Here is a 20,093-nt window from a genome sequence, read left to right on the forward strand (position 1 = left end):
ATTCTTTCATCGTTGTTTCATTGGTACATATTATCGGTAATATTTATTATAGGTTTTGACGTTAAACGTTCGATACATCGGTTATAAAGGATGTAATCATTGTTATCGGATAATGGAGCTTTGCCGATCGGAAAAATGAAGAAAAAGGTAAAGCAAAGTCGCTTCTGCGTTTCAACAATCGAAACGATATTGTTTCCGTTTATCTTCCAATTTGGAGGAAAATTGATCACCGTTTGTTCTTCTCCTCGAAATTTTTTTCAACCCCTTTTATCCTATTTTTCTAAGAAAAACAAGCTTTAACTCATCCCTAACTAACGTAGATATTACGGATATAGTTTTTATCGTAATTTTCTTCCAACGAGACAATTTCAACGAAGGAAAAACTTTTCCGAGTAATTAAACAAAAGGAAAAAAAGAGAAAAAAAAACATCAAAATATAAAAGTGTAAATGAATTTTAAGTTAAAACGCTAAAGAACATATATATATATAATCGATAATACTTTTTTATAATAATACGATAAAAAAAATTGCGAAAACTTATATAACACCGGTTTTCATATAATTAAAATTTCATTCTAAAGATTTTTTATGAAATTAGTGAAATTTTTCTCAACACGATAGTTTTGACACGATAGATAAATTAACCGTGTTATAGAAAATTTGTTGTAAACTATTTAATAACAAAGAATTTTCTTAGACAATTAGAAAGACAATTTATCAGCGTGGAAACAATTTGGTTACGCTTTGCTAGTTGCTTGATTGCTGTTTAGGACAATAAGCATTAAATTGTATTATCATACGCATGACTTACTGCGAATAGTAGAATGAGAAAGATGTATGTGAATATCCATAAGGTTCTCATAGGGAATCTCCTTTATCCTTCGATGATAATATCCTCGAAATGGTCACCATCTTAATTTACCTTCTTAACGACGACGAAACTATGCCAAGTATGATGGTTTGTCTTTGCTTTATGCTTCGTCCGGTTGAACATTACACTTCATGAAATATGATTTGGCTTGTGAATTGAACAGGATGTTGGCTGCTTGAGTTGGCTAACTGGGAACAATCGATATTTCATTGGTTACATTGGTCGATAACCACGTCATGAATTTTGAAAGTAAGATTAAAGAATATAAAAATCTAAATAAATTTTGAAATAATCAATAATATCTTACAATAATTTCATTTCAAATTTTTCTAATATTTTCAATCAATATTTTGTAATAAATGATCAATATATTATTACTGCCAATAATAATAAAAATTGTCAGTTTTCTTTTTTATTATATATTATATTTATATTGTTAAATTATATTTTAAAGTATAAATTCTATATCATTTAATGGGGAAAAATTAGAAATATTTATAATAAAATATGATTATTATTATATTTATTATTTTAATTATTTATTATTATTATACGTTAATGAACTTTCGAGTTCCTAATGCCAATTAATAATAATTATTTATAAAATAAAATATTTTATAATATACAAATAATATATATTAATATATATAATATATAAATAATATATTTAATAATATATAATAATAATAATAATAATAATTATTATTATTATATTATTAGTTATATTTATTATTATAAAAAATGATAATTTATTTAAAAATGATAATAAATAATTATTTATTTTTTTTACGAAATATGTTCATAGAAATCTATTATATTAATCGTTTATTGAACAAGATAGTTAAAGTAAAAAAGATAAGAAAAAAATAATTAACTAACCAAATAAATAGAAATGATTTAAAAGTAAGACTCTGACGGTCTTCGCTAGACTAAAAGCCGTTTTCACGGGTTTATACGTGATCTTAGAGACGACAATAAAATCACGAAAAAGGGCGGTTCTTATCTCTTCTTTACGGCTTCTGCAATCCCACTATTCCTTCTTTTGTCCTCCGTTATTCCTTCTATCCATGATGTTTGCTTTGTAAAGGAAATACCATCACATTGTTGAAGTGAGTCAGCCAAGAAATACGAGACGTTAGTGTTTCTCTGTCTCTCACTCTTTCTCTGAAGGGTAGGAACAGCTCTAGGATTTATTAAAAAAATCTAGTTTGACAAAAAGAAGAAATCTCAAGAGATGATCTCTTCAACAATCGAAGTATACAACTTTTTTAGAATTTTATTTAATCGAATCATACTCTTTTTTTGTTGTTGCTTTAATTAATACCTTTTTCAAATTGCTACTGACTCTGATGTGAATTTCTACTCTTGAAAATATTAAATTAAGTTCTCTCTGTACTGTCTGCAATTTTTTTCATCTTTTTCTTTTTTTTTTCCTTATTCGTTGAATTTCAATTTATCTTTTAACAAGATAAAATAAAACGATAAAGAAGGAAGAGAAAGAGAGATGAAGATAGAAAAGAACAAGAAAATGAAAAAGAAAAGATTTAAAAAGAATTTATCGAATTGTCCGTCTTCTTTCTACAAGAAACGACAGAATTTCTTTAAGATTCTACTATTGAAAAGAGAACAAGATATAGACTGTGACGAGAGAGAGAAAGAGAGAGAGAGAGAAAATTTGTAGCCAGTGAATTACATCCATTCAATTGTAGCGAAAACGTCATCTCGGTGCTGCTGATGTGGAAAATTCTTTTCAACCGCGTTGGTTGGAACATATCGGTATTAAAAGTTATTCTTTTTCTTTCATTTTATTTATTGATTTATTTATTTATTTACCATATTTATCTTTTGTTTTCATTTTTCTTTCATTGACGCCAATAGTTGAGAATTAATTTTTGTCGAGAGTATAACATTGCATATACACAGTTTTTTTTAAAGAAGAAAATTTTATTTATAATTTCGAATGAATATTTCAAATAATAATAAAAAAAAGACATGTAATTCGTTAACGAGGATTTTATATTAAAAAAGAACAAACAAAATTTCGTATTTACGTGTTTTTAATCAGTAAAGATGAAAGAAGAAGTAAAAAAGAAAGAGATAATATATTAATCAAAAATTTGACTGCAGTCGTTCGAGTAGAAAAGAAAAAAAAGAAAATGATAGAAATAAAAAAGTAAAAAAATAAAAAGTTAGAAAATAAAAAGTAAGACGGGAGTGGGTGAGGTGGTGAAAAGTAAGAAAAAGAAATAAGAGAAAAAAATTTGGATGAAAATTTAATCCAACGTTTGGAGACACGTAAAAGTAGAGAAAAAGCAACAGAAGTATAATAATGTACATCTTAAAAAAGATCTTTTTAAGAAAAATATGACATTTATAATTTTTCAGAGGCCCACAGGGCGTTGGAGCTTCTTGAGGATTATCACGCAAAGCTGACGAGGCCTCAGGATAAGGCGTTGCGATTAGCCATCGAACGTGTCATCCGAATCTTCAAAAGCAGACTCTTCCAGGCCCTCTTAGGTAAGTCATCTTAAGATCTTTTATTTTATATATATATAAATTCGATTAGTTAAATTATCGATATTTTTGTATACCCATTAAACCGAACACGGGTGTTAAATCGAATGAATGAAATTGGCATAAATGTTAACACTCGAGTTAACTTACATTAGACCAGCGTTAGAATTTAAATTACAATGCATTGTGGAATAAATTTCGAACATATGAAAAATAATTATCAAAGATTTATTTTTATTGGATCAGTATTTTATAAAATTGGTTAATATATTGTATATGAAAAATTAATACGCAATATTATGAGGTTTTAATCAATTGATGTAAATTATTTAATTCGAGATTAATAAAAAACTATTGATCAAACAAGTGAACGTAAATGAAAAAACGGTTGTTACTGCATATACGCACAAAAAAAAATGATTATATCAATATTAATTTTTTTCTTTAATATTACGTATAAAGTGATTAACTGTTAACATAGTAATCACGAAAGTATCATTTTATTTTTCAAAGAAAAAAATTAATATTATATTTTTAACTAAATATTACCTAACACGAATTTGAAGTTGAAAATAAAATAATTGAAGCATATCGCGTAATAAATATAAACACCTATTTATATCGTAACCGATCAAATGAAAATAGTATTTCTATAAAAATGACTTATATTTAAATTAAATAAAAATAAATTAAAAAAAGATTTTTGTGGCTTTAATAAGAAAAGAATTGCAATATGTTAAATAAAACTAAAAAAAAGGAGAAGAAAAACATTTCAGAAAGTTCACACATACGATCCGAGTTGTGGTTAATTAAATATAAAAGATAGATCCTAACATAAGATATTATATTTTCATTTTATATAAAGTAGACGATATATGCGTTTTTAGATGTGTGGGAAATGGATGAGGGGGAAGGAAAGGTCTACATAACATTTTAATACATGTTTCCAAGTTGCCAACATAGTAGGCGGATATTAAAAAATCTGAAGTTCTCTTTAGCCTTGCTTTTTCACCATCATGGTCGCCCTTTGTCCGATTCTAAGTGTTCAGGTAGCCCTTTGAAAGCCCTCCACCTTTAGTATAATACTCACGACGACAACGACAACGATGATGACGAAGAAGACGACGTCACGACTCATTTACATTCACGGTTTCCCTCTCGTTAGTTCTTCCTATCTTTTCTCGGCAATTTTCTCGGTAAATTTACTCTCGTTTCGTTTTATTTTCTTTTTTGTATATTTTTTTTTTTCATTTTTTTTTTTTATTCAAACGTAAGTACATCTTTCCGCATGTGTAACTTTCCACGTGTTAATAAAGTGCGTGTTACTTTCGATCGGATTTATTATACTTCTACGTAAGTTTTTTTTTTACAATTTTTGACCCTTTCTCGTTCTTGTTTATTTATCAGTAAAAAAAAAAAACAAGTATTTTTGGTTTTCTTTTTGTTTTTTTTTTGTTTACTTTAGTTTCGTCTTTTCGTTTGAAAAAATGTAAAATGTCTCTTTGAAATAATTACTATAATAATTTTTATTTGAAATATTTACTGTGAGTGGAGATGTTTTCATTCAACTTATAGCAACACTTTTTTCAGTTAATTCAATTTTATTTTGAAAAAGAAAAAAATAATAAATAAATGTCTATTTATGTTAATGTTGAAAACATTTCAAACAATCTCTCGTGGTTTTAATCGTAATTTTGTACATTTAATTATATGATCGTATAATAATTAATTTAAATTACAATATTGAAACACATTTCAATTTATAATTTTATTTTTAAAAATATTAATAAATAATAATTTCTTTTCTATTTCTCGTATATAATAGATAATATATAATATAAATATATATAATAAATATATATATATATATATATATATATATAATATATAATATATATATATTATATATATAATATATAATATATATATATTATATATATAATATATTATTATATATATATAACATATTATATATATAATATAATATATATATATATATATATAATATTTAATATAATATATACATATAACTTATTAATTATTAATTATATATATATATATAATAATAATATTAAATATATTATAATAATTATATAATAATAATAATTAGTTAATTTCGTATATATATATATATATGTTTTTTTTTTATTTGAAATGATGTTACTTTTGTTATCTCAATTATTCGATTTGATTCGAGTGAACATAGTGACCTAAGAGGATTTCTTGGAAGCATCAAAAATCCTAGAAAAAGCCTTAGTGATTTTCCGTAGATTTCGTGAGGATATATAACTAGAGAGGCAGGATTCCTTATCCGTAATCTTATCTTATTTATCGGAACTGGCACGTTGCCTCTTGAAAGTACCTCCCGCCTTTGTTACTTCGAATAAAGCGCCAATGCCCGCTGGAATCCGTTGCTTTGGAGTATCCCTTCAGTAGTCTCTCTCTTTCCCTTTCTCTTTTTCTCTTTCTTTTATCTTTTTCTATCTCTATCTCTATCTCTCTTGCGTGTTTCATCTTTTTATCTATCTTTTTCCCTTTTTCAAAGATGGAGAGGAAAGATCTGCTTTTGCGGTAATTCTCTCACAGTACGTAGTAATTAAAAAACTATTTCAAATATCTTCTTATAGAAAAGGGAATACAATTAAAAACACGACACAGTTATACACCTTCTTGATAATGAACAATAAAACATGGATTTTAAAGGAAGTTACTATGAACGAGTTCGAGAGAATGAACGTTGTTTGATAATTCTGTTAAAAAAAAAGAAAAAGTAAAAGAAAAATATAAGCTTCTCAACGAGAAGAAACATTTATAAAATGAAAAATAAAAAAATAATAAATAAATGTATAAATTTAAAATAGAATTTGAAAAAGGAATATAAGATGTATAAGCAAGAAAAGAAAATTGCTTCTATCTTACTTTCTTCTTTCTTCATTCTCGAAATTTCGAGTTTTCCAAGTTAGACTAGATTTGCATTTCAATTTCGAAAGAACGAGCTCACGATCAAACAACAAATATTCAACCCCTACTGTTTTTTCTTTCTTTTTCTTCTTCTTGAATCTTTGTTACGTGGTATAGTTTTTTCTAGAATGCGACGTTCAAAAGTATACGAGACTTTTTAGCGGATTTCAAGTATTTTTCTCTTGCTTAGTAAACTTTTTCACGTAGCTAAAAGAAGCTTTAACGCGATAACTACTAGTCTAGAGTTTTTTTTTTTTTTTTTAACAGAGACTGCTATTTAAACGGTTAGTATTTTAAGATTATTTTTTTGTCGTCTAAATAAAGTGGACAGTATTTATAAAAAGAAAATATCTCAACATGTAAACCTTGAACTGATTAGTAACCACAATTGCAATCTAGTTCTTATTACAATACTAATAAAAATTATTATTTGCACACGAATAAAAAATATTTATGCTCACAGATCCAATATTGACCGAATAAATAGAAATGTAAATAGTTATTCGAGTAAGATGTATCCTTAAATGAAATTTCACGTCCATTTCATTGCTTTTAAATAGAAAATAATTTTTATTATACCGCTATATATATTATAATAACTTCTCAAAAAGTTATAATTTAAAAAAAAAAAAGCAAATTACCTAGTTGGACTCTTTATTAGCACTTGAAGGTATTAAATCGTTCGAATTTATAACTTGACATTTAAAAAAAAACGAAAATGTTCATAATTTTTATCACGATATACAAAAAAAAAGAAAAAAATCATTAAACTTATCGGCACGTCTTCCAGCCCTTTTCTTTTTCTTTTCAAATTTACATTTATACTGTACCTATTACACATATTTCACGATAAGTCACTTTGATTGGTCAGGTAGAAATCAGTATACATTAATCGTCGAGTAAGTTGTTGTTGTAAAAATCGCGTGATAAACTCGTGTATATAATTTCATAATACTAAGAATGTGTATGTTGTGTGTGTTTGGTGTTGGTGGTGGTTTTCAACGTTACTTTAAAAAAAGCTAAGAGTTGCTTGGATAAAAAAGAAATTAAATAAAGAAATCAATAAAGAAAGAAGAAAAGATAAGAAAAGAAAAGATTAAAAAGAAAAATAACATTGTGAAAAGCATTTTAGATGGTCGTAAATGGTGGATTGAATCGTTTCTCGTAAAAAACGGGGCATGTAAACGGTAAGGAGAAAATCATTTTGGATTGTACGTGGCAGTTGCAGTTGTTGTTGTTGTTGTTGTTGTTGTTGTTGTTTCGAGTAAACGATCATCGTCGATGCGATGTTTCCGTATCAGACATTAGTTGGGTGCAAGTGGAGCCGTTGTCCGGTTAACTGTATCGAACTGGAACCTTCGAGCTGTAGAGACTAAAGAGAGAGAGAGAGAGAGAGAGAGTGTGTGTGTGATAGGGTGAATAGAACGGGAGAGGAAAAGGGGGAATCGGGGGTAGTATGGGTAGATTATAGTAGAGTTTCATAGGCGTGTGCCATAAACCGATAACCACCGTCCAGTCCTATCCAATTCGTAAACAATAGAAACCTGCACGATTAGGAGCTCGGCTTCTGGACGAATCCAGGCTCTTTACCATAAGTCATCTCATGAAATGTGAATAGCTGTATATGCATGCATACTATCGGTTAGAAGTTTGCAAATATAGGTACTTAACGATTTCTGTAAAAGACGAATAATATGGATAGCAATTTTTGAAATGATTTATTGTTATTATATGAAATGTTAAACAAGTATTATGTTTGTTATAATATAGAGTTTCAACATTTTCATACGTTTTTCTTAAAGATTTTTCTTGTTTTCTTTTATAGTTTGTAGATTTTTTTATGTTAATATCGTATTATAGTTTATTTGTATTTTATATTAGTATAATTTTGTAGAACATAAATGTAGGATGTAGATTTTTAGATATTTTAAAACGATCGGTATAGGGGTAACGAATTTTTGAATTACGTGAAAGAGGGAGTGTAATAAAGATATATGTGTTATTTGTAATTTTTGAGCGATTTGAATTTCGTGTATAAATGTAATAGAAAAATAAAGTACGAAATTATGTAAATATTAGGAAAAATAATCTAATTCTTCAAATAACAGTATGATGTTATCAATTTCGTTTCTTGGTTTCAAATACATAATAGTATAATATTACAATTGAAAATAAGAGTATTTTATATTTCACAAATGTAAGTCACTGATTTTCACTTATAAATCCTTTGAAAAGATATTAGTTTAGAAATATTTGTCACATTTCAAACACATTGAATCTATTTGATACATCTCGTTTGTATTCCAGTATATTATTTAACAGGATAAATATATCCATTTCGTAGGCGATTCATGTTTTTAAATAACGGTATAAGTAAACATTCGAATTTTATTATTGTGGAAAGAGAAGAAGATAAAAAGAAATTTCAATTAAACCTTCTTTCCGTTCATTTTACATTTTTCGCTAAACAGCTGGAACGGAAATAATAAAAATAAAATTTATAATAAGAAATATATACGATCGAAAAAGTAAAAAGCAAATGATAAAAAGAAGGGGGAAAAATAGGAAAAAAAAACAACAAATCATTAATTACGCATATGTGTAGGTTTACAGTAGAGTTTTTCTTTTTCGTTGCTTCATGAATAGAGATAGCTTTGCATCCCAACGTAACTCGTATTTCCTTCCGGTAAAACACAGCCTAACGTTTTCTACCACTCTTTTTCCCTTAGACTTTCTTTTTTTTGTTTTTTTCTCTTCTGTTACATCCTAGTTCTCTTTTTCACTTTTTCCTATTCTTTTCTTTTCTTTTCATTCTTGCATTTTATCCTTGAAAAAGTTTTATCATTAAACGCTACTACTATTCCAACTATTCTTACTAGTACTGCTATTATTATTATTATTATTATTATTATTATTATTATTATTATTATTATTATTGTTATTACTATTATTTGAAAAAAGAATTTTTCGCACGTTGCTGCAAATAATTTCGGATGATGGTTACCTATTCCGAAGAGAACGTTTTATAACACGAGAATGAAACTTTTACGCGTTTGCGAGGAATTTTTCACGTTGAAGAAAAAGTCCATTGACCTTACAAAAAAAAAGAAAGAAGAAAAAAGAGTAGTAACCGTGGAATTTCAGTGATGGTGGCCGTTTTGTGGTAAACGCGTTTTACAAAAGTCATAGTGAAACAGGTAGCAGCGTCAAAATATCGTCTAAAAGCTATCTCTTTCTCTTTCTCATACACACACACACACACATACACACACATGGATAGATACCGGAAACTAACATTCATTCACTTTGTGAGAGATAACTGAAATTTGTCAGACCAGGCGTGTTTCGTAGCATTACGTACGTCCGGCGCATCCGTCGTCATTGCCACATAAAATACTGCACTTGGTATGTAACAGCAACAGCATCAACAACACAAGGAACGATGCCAACATAACACCGAACTAGACAACAACGCTCGTGCGCATGGAAGAGTGTATTTAGTATGCACCTGCCCGTACGTAATTCATAAAGTGGCCGGTATAAACAAACGAAGTACTGTCCAACAGGTAAAACGGTTCTCTCATTAAGAACTGGTGAACCATAGACAAATTACTCTGAATTCAAACGACAGTATTTCCAGGAACGATTATTGTATGGCCAAATGATCATCGTTCGAACAAAACCTTATTTTAAAAAGATATTTTTATTTATTATAATTCTATTCGATTGTTCGCAAAAATTTATAGATATTATCTAAAACAATATTATTTGAATCATTGATTTTTTGTATAGTGTAAAATTTTCAATGTTTATTATCAAGGATTATTTAAATATTCGTTTGACAGATTAAAAGAGATTTCATTTGTCATCGTATTAAATGATGGATGGAATGACTAAACGATTTTTCATCTGTATACTCGTTTATAATGTCAGTATTTATTATCCACCTTATCAAAGTAAATTAATTGAATTGACACCGAAATATAGCTTCAACTATGGAAACCGCAAAGTGCTTTCCAATTTCCCCAAGCCATTCCCCTCAATCCCACCCCCAACCCCATATTGGACTTGCCAGAGAATTAAGAACTTATCAGATTGTCCGTTAAAAATGTATAAAGCCTTATTTGTTTTATTGTTTATTAATTTTGTATTAATTTTGATTTAAAATTACATTGAATTTTATATAAAATCAGATTCCTTACTATTATTACTATTATTATTGTATTAGGTTGTTCACAAAGTTTGTATGAATTTTAATATATCAAGAGACAAAAATATTATTATTTAAAATATTAATAATATTTATTGAAAAATGTGAATATATAGGCATTAACTTTCTGCGTTTAGTAATACTTTTAATACTCCATTGTAATCTGTTGCCAATGAATCATGTTAATGATCCTAATCTCTACAGGGAAGGGTAGACAAAGAGAAAGTTAGGGAATGGGGGCTGGATAGATAGAGAGAGATAGAAAGAGAGTAAGAGATAGAGAAAGAGATAGAGGAACGAATAGTCGAGAAGAGAAAAGCAGATAGGAGAAGGACTCTCATCCAAGGCTACTTGACCCATCCTTCCTGTAGACCGAACTACTTGCGAATTTAAACTTGCCTGGAGCAGCCCGATGCTCTCTCGAACTCACTTCGGCTTTGCTGATCAAAGCTAAGGTACATTTCGCGTGTTCTCTTTGTGTCTGTGTCTGTGGTGCACGTATTTGTCTGTGTATGTGTGTGTTTGTATGTTGTATGCGTGCGCAAACGCAAACGCTTATACACGGGGGATGCGGTTTTCCTAAATTTCTAATATTAGAAAGGGCTCCCATTAATCGCAACCGTCTATGAAAGACAAAAAATATGAGAGAGAGAAGGGGAAGAATTATATTAACAGAAGAATATTTAAGAATGAGCTTCTCTTACAGATTAATCTTTTGTAATGTTACGTAATTTCAAAGTTATTTGCTTAAGTATGTGGGTTTTTGTATTTTAAAAATAATATTTATTTTATTATTACAAAACTAATTTTTTTTTAGTTCACTTACGCGTTGTTTCTTATATATATGTATTTTTTATAAGTCTAAGTTATACTTTTTATACTGTAATATATGTAACGGGGATTTAAATAATAGCTCTAGTAAATTTTTATCTCCAAAATACATTTGACATTTTTGAAAAAAATTGTTTCCAACTGGAGTTATCTGATTACACTTAGAAAAAAAAAATTGGGATATTTATTTATTCTTTATTTTGCGAAAAGTCTTGAGATTATTTCAAAATACTACTTTTTTTTAAATAGAAATTTGTATATTCTTTGTTTACAAAAAAAAAACTAATAATAAAAAGAAAAGAAAGGAGGAAAAAGCATATATATGTTAAATAAAAATAATTTTTTTCCGAAATAATATTTTTCATTTCGAACATGAAATCAAATAAAATTGCGAAAAAAACTAATTAAAAATCATTGATAATATGAAATAGTAAAATATACATCGATATAATTCGTATCTATTTCGACAAAAGATTATTATTAAAGTATTGGTTTATAAGATTATAAAATCATTGAATCATTGGATGGATCGATTTATTGGAACAAATTTGTCTTCTTTTTTTCCCTCGATTTTTTCATCTAGAACCCGAAATAAAATTAAAATTTTGAATTGATACTAATTAAAAAGCCATCGATAATATATGTACATCGTTAAAATATACATCAATCTTGACAAAGGATTATTATAATTAAGATATTAGTTAAATTGAATCATGAGAGATCATTGGGTCATTAGATTAATTGATCTATCGGAACGAATTTCACTTTTTTTATTTTTTTTATTTTTTATTTCTTACCAAGACCCTTTCTCTCTCATGGTAGTGTTTCTAAGCGGTAGTAGTAATCATTACACGATCCTATGGGTCGTGGTTGCGTCCGGGAGCACCGTAGAAACGAAGTCTTCGCGTAATTTAATCGCCGCAAGCGCACAAACGGCACTTAATCGCATTTCGTGGCTTGTCTTCTCGTCGTCCAACAAGAACGAGACAGACAGAAAGAGAGAAAGATAACGACAGATATGCAGAAAGAAAGAGATAAAGAGGCAGAAAGGGAGAGAGAGAAAGAGAGAGAGAGAGAGTGAGTGAGTGAGTGAGAGAGGCAAAATTCCGGATGAACACAGTTCCTTCATTCGCCTCTCGAAGCTTCCACAAATATTTCTTCATCCACTCTTTAATCTAGCTGCTACTACCACCACCTTCAACATCACCACCACCACCACCACTACCACCACTATCACCACTTTTACTACCACCATCTCTACCATCATCATCACCACTACCACCACCGACCATTTGCACTCGTTGCAAATGAAAAACCTGCGGTTTTCCCTACTTCGAACTTCCTTTTTAATTTTTTTTTTATTTTTTTACTATCTTTCTTTGTTTTTTCTCTCTCTCTCTTTTTCTCTCGTTATGGCAGATGACAAAAATCTTTAACATTTTCAAAATAATCTGACAATGAGTAAATCTCTTAAATCAGCTTTGTACGTACCCATTAATGGAGAATAACGTTTTGAGTATAGCGGTGGACGAAAAAGAAAAGAAAAAAAAAGGAAAAAAATCAGTAAATAATAAAAAAGAAAAAGACAATGAAATAGAAAAAAGAAGTCGAGTTTGGGTACGCAAGTACATATGTAAAAAGAATGAAAAAAACAATAGAAAAGAGTAAAAAAAAAAGAGAACTTATGGCGGTAAAAACGCTTGTCGTCTGGGTTTAGGTAAAAGGGCTCCGGCCTTGCATTGCATTGAAAAAGGAAGAGAAAACCAAATTGTTTTAAGAGGAGGTAGAAATAAATTTTGAGAAAAAGGAAAAAGAATGTAGAAAATACAAAATAGAAAAAAGAAAGGGAAAATTGTATAAATAAAAGAGACAAAGAAATATATTATAAAGCAAACGCGGGGAGGAAAAAGAAAAAAAAGGAAAGAATAAGGTCGTACCATACATAGAAAGAAAGAGAGAGAGAGAGAGAGAGAGAGAGAGAGGTGCGCGCATTCATCGACAATAAATCGCTGAAATCGATAAAGCATAAAATTCATATCGGATATTCGCCGAGTTCCAATATGCATTTGTTGGATTTTACGCGGATAGGCTGGAAAATTCGTCCCTTTTCTCCCCTCTCTGCAAACCTCCCTTTCTTTCTCACCCCCTTATCCTTTCTACTACCCCCATCTGCAAATATATATATAGTACATAGTAGTTTCATGGGATTCAACGACGATGAAGATCACGTAAATTTTTTCTTTTTTATTTTTCTTTCTTTTTTTCTTTCAGAGAACACTGAATTATAAGCTCGTGCAGTCTTTTTGTGGTTAGAAGAGCATATGCTTATTTTCTCTCTCTCTCTCTCTCTCTCTTTCTCCTTTCGTTTTACTTTTCTTTTTGCTTTCTCTTTTTAATTCTTTTTTTCTATTCCATTTTTTGTTGCTTTTTATACTCGCGTGTGCACACGCATATGCACACGAACTTGACGGAAAATCTTTTCCCGGGTTAGCCGTTTTCTAACTCTTTCTCTCTCTCTCTCTTTCTCTTTTTTCTTTCTCGTCTATTTTTTTCTTTCTAACTTGAAGCACGAAACGCCGCCCCCGTTATTATCGTTGCAACGGCGCAGAAAATTGTAACTTCATTCACACGCGAACGGCACATCTTGTCGGACCATGAAAAAAACTCTTTTGGTGAAAAAGAAAAAAAAAGAGAGAGAGAGAAAGATGATGATACGACGAATGAAATTAGGGGCTGAAAGGAGAGATAAAATTAGATAACAGAGAACAGAAAGAGAGATATAAAAAGAGAAAGTGATAGAGTGTGGGTGGGGTAGTAAAGGGGCGGCGGGGGGGGGGGTAAGTGGAAGGTTGAGGTATACATAGAACTGCATTCTCAAACGTGCACTAGTTGCAGTTAACTCGACGATAGAAAAAAAGTTATTTTCACTATGCTAAAACGAGAGGATAGCCAACCGTAGGAATTGCCCTTTATTGCTACTCGTACGATTTAACGATGGGGTACCTCATCCGAGAATTCGTTTGTTAATTTGTTCATTCATTCATTCATAATTTCGTTCTCATTCATGATCATCTATAAATCTTTTTTTCTTTTATATTCTATGATTTTTAATTCGTTTTTGATTTCAATATGATGAGTTTCTTAATTTTTTTCACGTGATTTTATCTTATGATGTTTCTCGAATGAATTTTTGTAATAAATTTATTTATTAATTTCATTAATTTTATAAAAATCATTAAAGAGAAATGATTAAAAATTATTTTTGGTATTTATTATATTTTTTTTTATAAGTCAGCAGTTTAATGAATATGTTAATAATAAACTTTGAATAAAATTTGTGATTTAAATACTGGTATTTAATTATATATATGTATACTAAGAATCAATGTTATAAAACACTTAATAATTAATAAAAATTATTGATTATATTTAAACACGCGCAATTTATTGATACTCGAGTAAATAAAGAATATTCAATCTTCGTAGGGATAATTTTTTACAAGAGATTTTTATTCTTCTTTTTTCTTTTCATTAAATAAATATTTCAATTATAATATTATTCTATGTATAAAAAGAAATGCTTAAAGAAAATAAAAAAGAAAGAAGGAAAACCTTAAGAAAAAAATACATCGAGGTTGCTGTAAGAAAAACAAACACACGTGACTTATCTCGTACAATTCTCATTAACATTAATGACAAAAGTAATGGTTCTTTTTATTTATTCTCTTCTTTCTTTCTTCCTTTCTTTTCTTTTCTTCCACTAGTATTTTTGCATTAGTATTCGGCAATCGCAGAAAGTCGAGAAAGAGAGAAACACTCGCTCTCGGTAGCACGTTGTTCACCGTTTCGGAACAATGCAGCCGCCTTATTCTCGCGACGATAATTAATGGACTTACACCATGGGACGCTCCGGAAACAAAAGTTCCGAGTTCTCGAATCGTGCAGGTACCTGAAAACAGGGCTATTGTGCATCTCCCAAGCAAGCAACCAACCAACCAACCCACCAAACAACCAACCTTCTGGGCTAATTCGTTTGTTTTCTTGATCTTTTCTTTTCTTTTATTATTATGTTGCTTTTTTTTTTAATCAGGTACATATATGCACGTGGTATCCTCGTATCGATTTAAGTATTACTTTCTTATCGATAAGAAACGATACTCTTGAAACTTTTTGAACACGGAATTTTTTTCGAAAATTGTTAACAAGTAAAAAGAAGGTAGAAAATTTAGAAAAAAAGTAAAAGAAAAATGATACCGTTCGATTGTTTATTGTTTCTACGATTTGAAACATACACATACACATACACATATGTGCATATCCACATATGCACGCATGTACCAGGTGGAAGAACAAAAATTGTATACATATATATAGTTATATATATAAAAAAATATCTGACACACACTTCGTTTAGTTCGAATGTATTTATTTAGGTATGATAGTACGTGTGGTACGTGTGTATGTGTTGCTTTCATGCAACGATACATATATTTTTAAATACAGATATCGCTAGCACATTGACGTTCCTTGAAGCGAAATCATCGCTAGGGTTCGGATCGATATTTCCAATCTTGCAAAGCGTAGAAAATAAAGGAAACCATGCATATATATATATATATATAATACATATATGCGTTTCGATTTCGGAAAGTCAGTCAGTGATTCTCGTTACGAACGGATCGGATATTCAAACGCGCGTGCTCGAAAATGGAATTTTTTCCGGTTCGTCCAAAAGTATGGCTCAGTTATCGGTTATACCATATGCCAACAATTCCTCTTCTTCTCCCTCTCTTTTTCACTTTTTTTTTGTGTGTCATTTGCACACACGTGCCAGAAGAATTTCACACGTGCATCTAACGCTTAAACATATACATACGTATATGCATATATACGTATACACATACATATTATACATATACGTATACATATAATACAAATTTACTATATTTTTCAGGATTCAGCATATTTTTTTTTGTTTTTTTTCGCTTTTTCCTTTTTGATATTTAATATGCGACCATTGTATTTAAATCTGTGCAATATCAATACGATCAAGCGATACAGTTATTGGATTTTAAATATCTACTGCTTGAAATTGCCATTAACCGAACTTTCAAATCTCCCTCACTCCCACCCTCCTTCTAACCCCTAAAAAATAAAAGTCTCGTATCGAAGCCAATTAAATTTTTGGAAAAAACTTTTGAACCAGAAAAAAAGATAAACTATACATAAAATTTTTTCATTCGTTTAGTCATTTCTTCTTCTTTTTTATTTTTGTTGTTTCCTCCCATTTTTTATTTTCTCTCGTCGTCGAAAGTCGTATAATAAAGAAAAAATAAATAAAAAGAATAGGCACCCTATATATATTTTTTTTGATATCCTCCTTTCGTAATACTTCGTTCCTTTTCCTCATCTTGTCCGCGAATTGAAACAGTTTTTCTTTCTTTCTTTCTCGTTGTTTCATTTTTCTTTCTTTTTATCGCATCGTCTAAAATTTACCACAACCCTCACACCCAACCCGTTCTCTCGTTCACTATTTTCTCTACCCCTTCTAATCCTCTTTCCCGTTTTTCTTTTTCTTTTCATCGATCCATATCTGACAGAGAAAACGTTTCGCTTATTGTTCTCATTCCTTTTGCTACGTGCCGCGTGCCTAGGTGTCATACCTTGTTTGTACTACTGCTTAGTCTACTACTACTAGTACTACTACTACTACTATTTTCCTTTTTTTATCTAGTTACATACGTATTGCAACTCGCAATGCAGCTTGTTTTATATATACGGTATCGTTCTCTACTATAACTCTTAGTACATCAATAAAGTGATTTTTTGTTAAGGTTTAAATATTATTTTTTGCGAGAAAAATTATTTTACACATGCAAAGAGTACGAAGAAATAATTTGTGCGAGTAACAAGTGCGTTGACAGCATATTTTATAGTATAAGATTTATTGAATCGGTATTTTTTAATATTTGTAATTAGTATTTAAATCAATGATCATTATGATAAAATGTACTTAGTTATTATGTGAAAATATTAAATAATTTTAACTCTATTTTAAATATAATGTTGACCAATAAGTTGTGATAAAAACATTATAATTTATACTTAACTAACTGTTTGTATATAGTTGTTATTTTTATTTATTTTAAGAAATACTGACCGAAAAAATACGAGAAAAGTGTTATAAATATAAACTCAAAAATACTTTATTTTTATAAAGACTATGATAATAAAATATATAAAATAAAAACGGATTCGTTTTTGTTCGATGTATTACAAAAACAGATTGATAATATTAATCAATTTTAGTTCAATTTAAATGTGTCGCTTGTTTTCTATAAATACAAGACTGACATCCATCAAAAATTGAATTGATTGCATTTTCAATCATTGTTATTTCCTTTCATTTAAAAATCCAGTAGCATGATTTTTGAAAAACCAATTTTTCTTTTTTTTTCTCTTTTCAAAACATTTTATTAAATTGTTTTTTAAAGCCTATTTCCATGTGGCTTTTTTAACAAATTATTTTTATTCGTGGAATATGCTGGCATTATTCTATGAAACTATCAATTGGGGACTTTATTAGAAAATTTACCACTAAACGTTCGCAAATGATGTGGTTACAGCACGACGGATGTCCTGCACATTATGCGCGGAGTGTAAGAGATGCACTGAATAAACTTTACCCAAATAAATGGATAGGACGTGGAGGAATAGTTTCTTGGTCAGCTCGTTCTCTCGATTTAACCCTACTAGATTTTTTTCTATGGGGAGTATTGAAAAATGCGATTTACCAAGAAGCACCCTATACACCAGAAAACATGAAAGAAAGAATAGTTGCAACAGTTAATAGCATAAGTTTAGAAATGATAAGGCATGTACGCGATGCAGCAATACGAAGATTACAACTTTGCATTGGCGTCAATGGTCACCACTACGAACATCTTCTGTAATGTAAGAAACTTTATTTTCTACCACATTTGACTTCGCATGACCTTGAATAATAGCTCGTTGAATTCGTCTCAACATTTGCCATCACATCTCATTAAAAAAAAATATAATATTCATTTTAAAAAATGCAAGTGACCTTAAAATCTCCTCTATGCCTCCACCCACGCAAAAAATGTTCAAGCCAAAAAATGCCCCCTATATATATATATATGTTTGCGCTTAGCTATCGTGTTATTCGATAAGAGAAAAACGGAAGGATGAGAGAATGGATCTATTACGTTTTCGTCGTCATATTTGGCAGTATGTATAATGAATTCTCAGGTAAATTTAGTAAGAGAGAGAGAGAGAGAGAGAGAGAGAGAAAGAAAAGAAAATGTTTCATGCTGCAGGTAATAATATTTTCAAAGGAATATTACAGAGGAAATTGTATCCGTAAAGCAAACATTCCTTTCGATTTTTCCCTCGATCACCAACCCCGTGACACATTTATTTTTATTTTTCTTTCCTTTTCCAATTCCTTCGCAAAATTCAAACTTAATATAATACATTATAATGTAAAAATGACGTTGACTTTAATTGTAAAATTAATGAAGACATTTTTTATTCCTATAGATGGGTTTATTTAAAAAACAAAAACAAAAATTACAAATATAATTTTAAAGGAAAATTTAATATCTCGAAGATAACAAAATATTTTCACGTGTAGTAGTAGTAGTAGTAGTAGTTTCGTAACGCTTTAAGTGAGACTCGAGAAAATATAATCCTCCCTGTATCCAACGTAGATGATGTGGATTGAGTTGAGAGTTGATGAGGGGTTGTGTGGGTGGTTGAGCAAGAAGGTGGGATGGGGTTTAGGGTTGGTCCGGTAACCGTGTATATGTTATCTCTGATAGTACTCACGTAGCTGTATAGTATATATTAACAATTATCATTTAATTTGCATTAATATCGTCTAGGAACTCGTTGCGGGAGATTTCGAACGACGGAAGATAATTATCGAGGAGAAAAGAGAAAACTTGTTGGTTACCGGAGAAGGGGAAGGGATAAGAGGGTTTTTAGTATAGTCGGTTAGAAAGTTTAAGTAACCACGGAGATTTCTGGTAAAAGGTTGAACAAAGTTTTGCTTCTTAATAGAGGTTGAAACACAAGAAACGGCGGTATCAGTAGCAGTACTCAGTATCCAGTAGTAATACCAACAGTAGCAAGTAACTAACAAGTAACAGTAGCAATAGTAACAACAACAACAACGCAGCATCGTTAGAGTATCTGGTAGTTTCTTGCTTGGCTGTTTAGCCATTGGCGCTCCGTTGGTTTGACGTCGTAGCAACGACGAAAGGGTGGAGAGAAAGTTGACGTCGTGGTGGGGGGTTGGGGGAGGGTACCGTGTCCAACTGGCGGAACAATTTGAAATTCAAAGCACGCTTGCAGAGTGTAGAAGAACATCGAATGAAGGAGAGACAAAGATAGAAAGATATAGAAGAAGGTTCGAAGAAACGTCTCTCGTAAGATCGTTAACCCAATACCTCGATCGTTGCCACGATCGTTCACGTCACCAACACCAGACCTAGTCCCTACTCTGTGACCATTTTTCTCGTTTCCGCAAAATAGGATAGAAAGAAAGAGAAAGAGAGAGAGAGAGAGAGAGAGAGAGAGAAAATAATACTATTGAAGAGTTAGGGCAAAAGGCCAAGATGTTCTCGTTTTTCCTGGAAATTGCTAGCCATTCGGACTATTTCGATGTCATCAATGTATAG

General features: G+C 30.0%; 1 protein-coding gene across 1 annotated transcript in view; it reads left to right on the top strand.

Annotated features, from left to right (window-relative positions):
* LOC149030442 (uncharacterized) overlaps positions 1–20,093 on the top strand; it is a 194,043-nt gene that overhangs the window by 100,408 nt on the left and 73,542 nt on the right. Inside the window, exon 4 of the mRNA XM_089179141.1 lies at positions 3,258–3,389. Coding sequence (XP_089035267.1) covers positions 3,258–3,389 — 132 coding nt within the window. The remainder of the gene's footprint in view (positions 1–3,257; positions 3,390–20,093) is intronic.

This window comes from Polistes dominula, unplaced genomic scaffold (genome assembly GCF_049000335.1).
Source record: "Polistes dominula isolate Pdom_NZ unplaced genomic scaffold, Pdom_raw_medaka contig_37, whole genome shotgun sequence".
Lineage (NCBI taxonomy): Eukaryota > Metazoa > Arthropoda > Insecta > Hymenoptera > Vespidae > Polistes > Polistes dominula.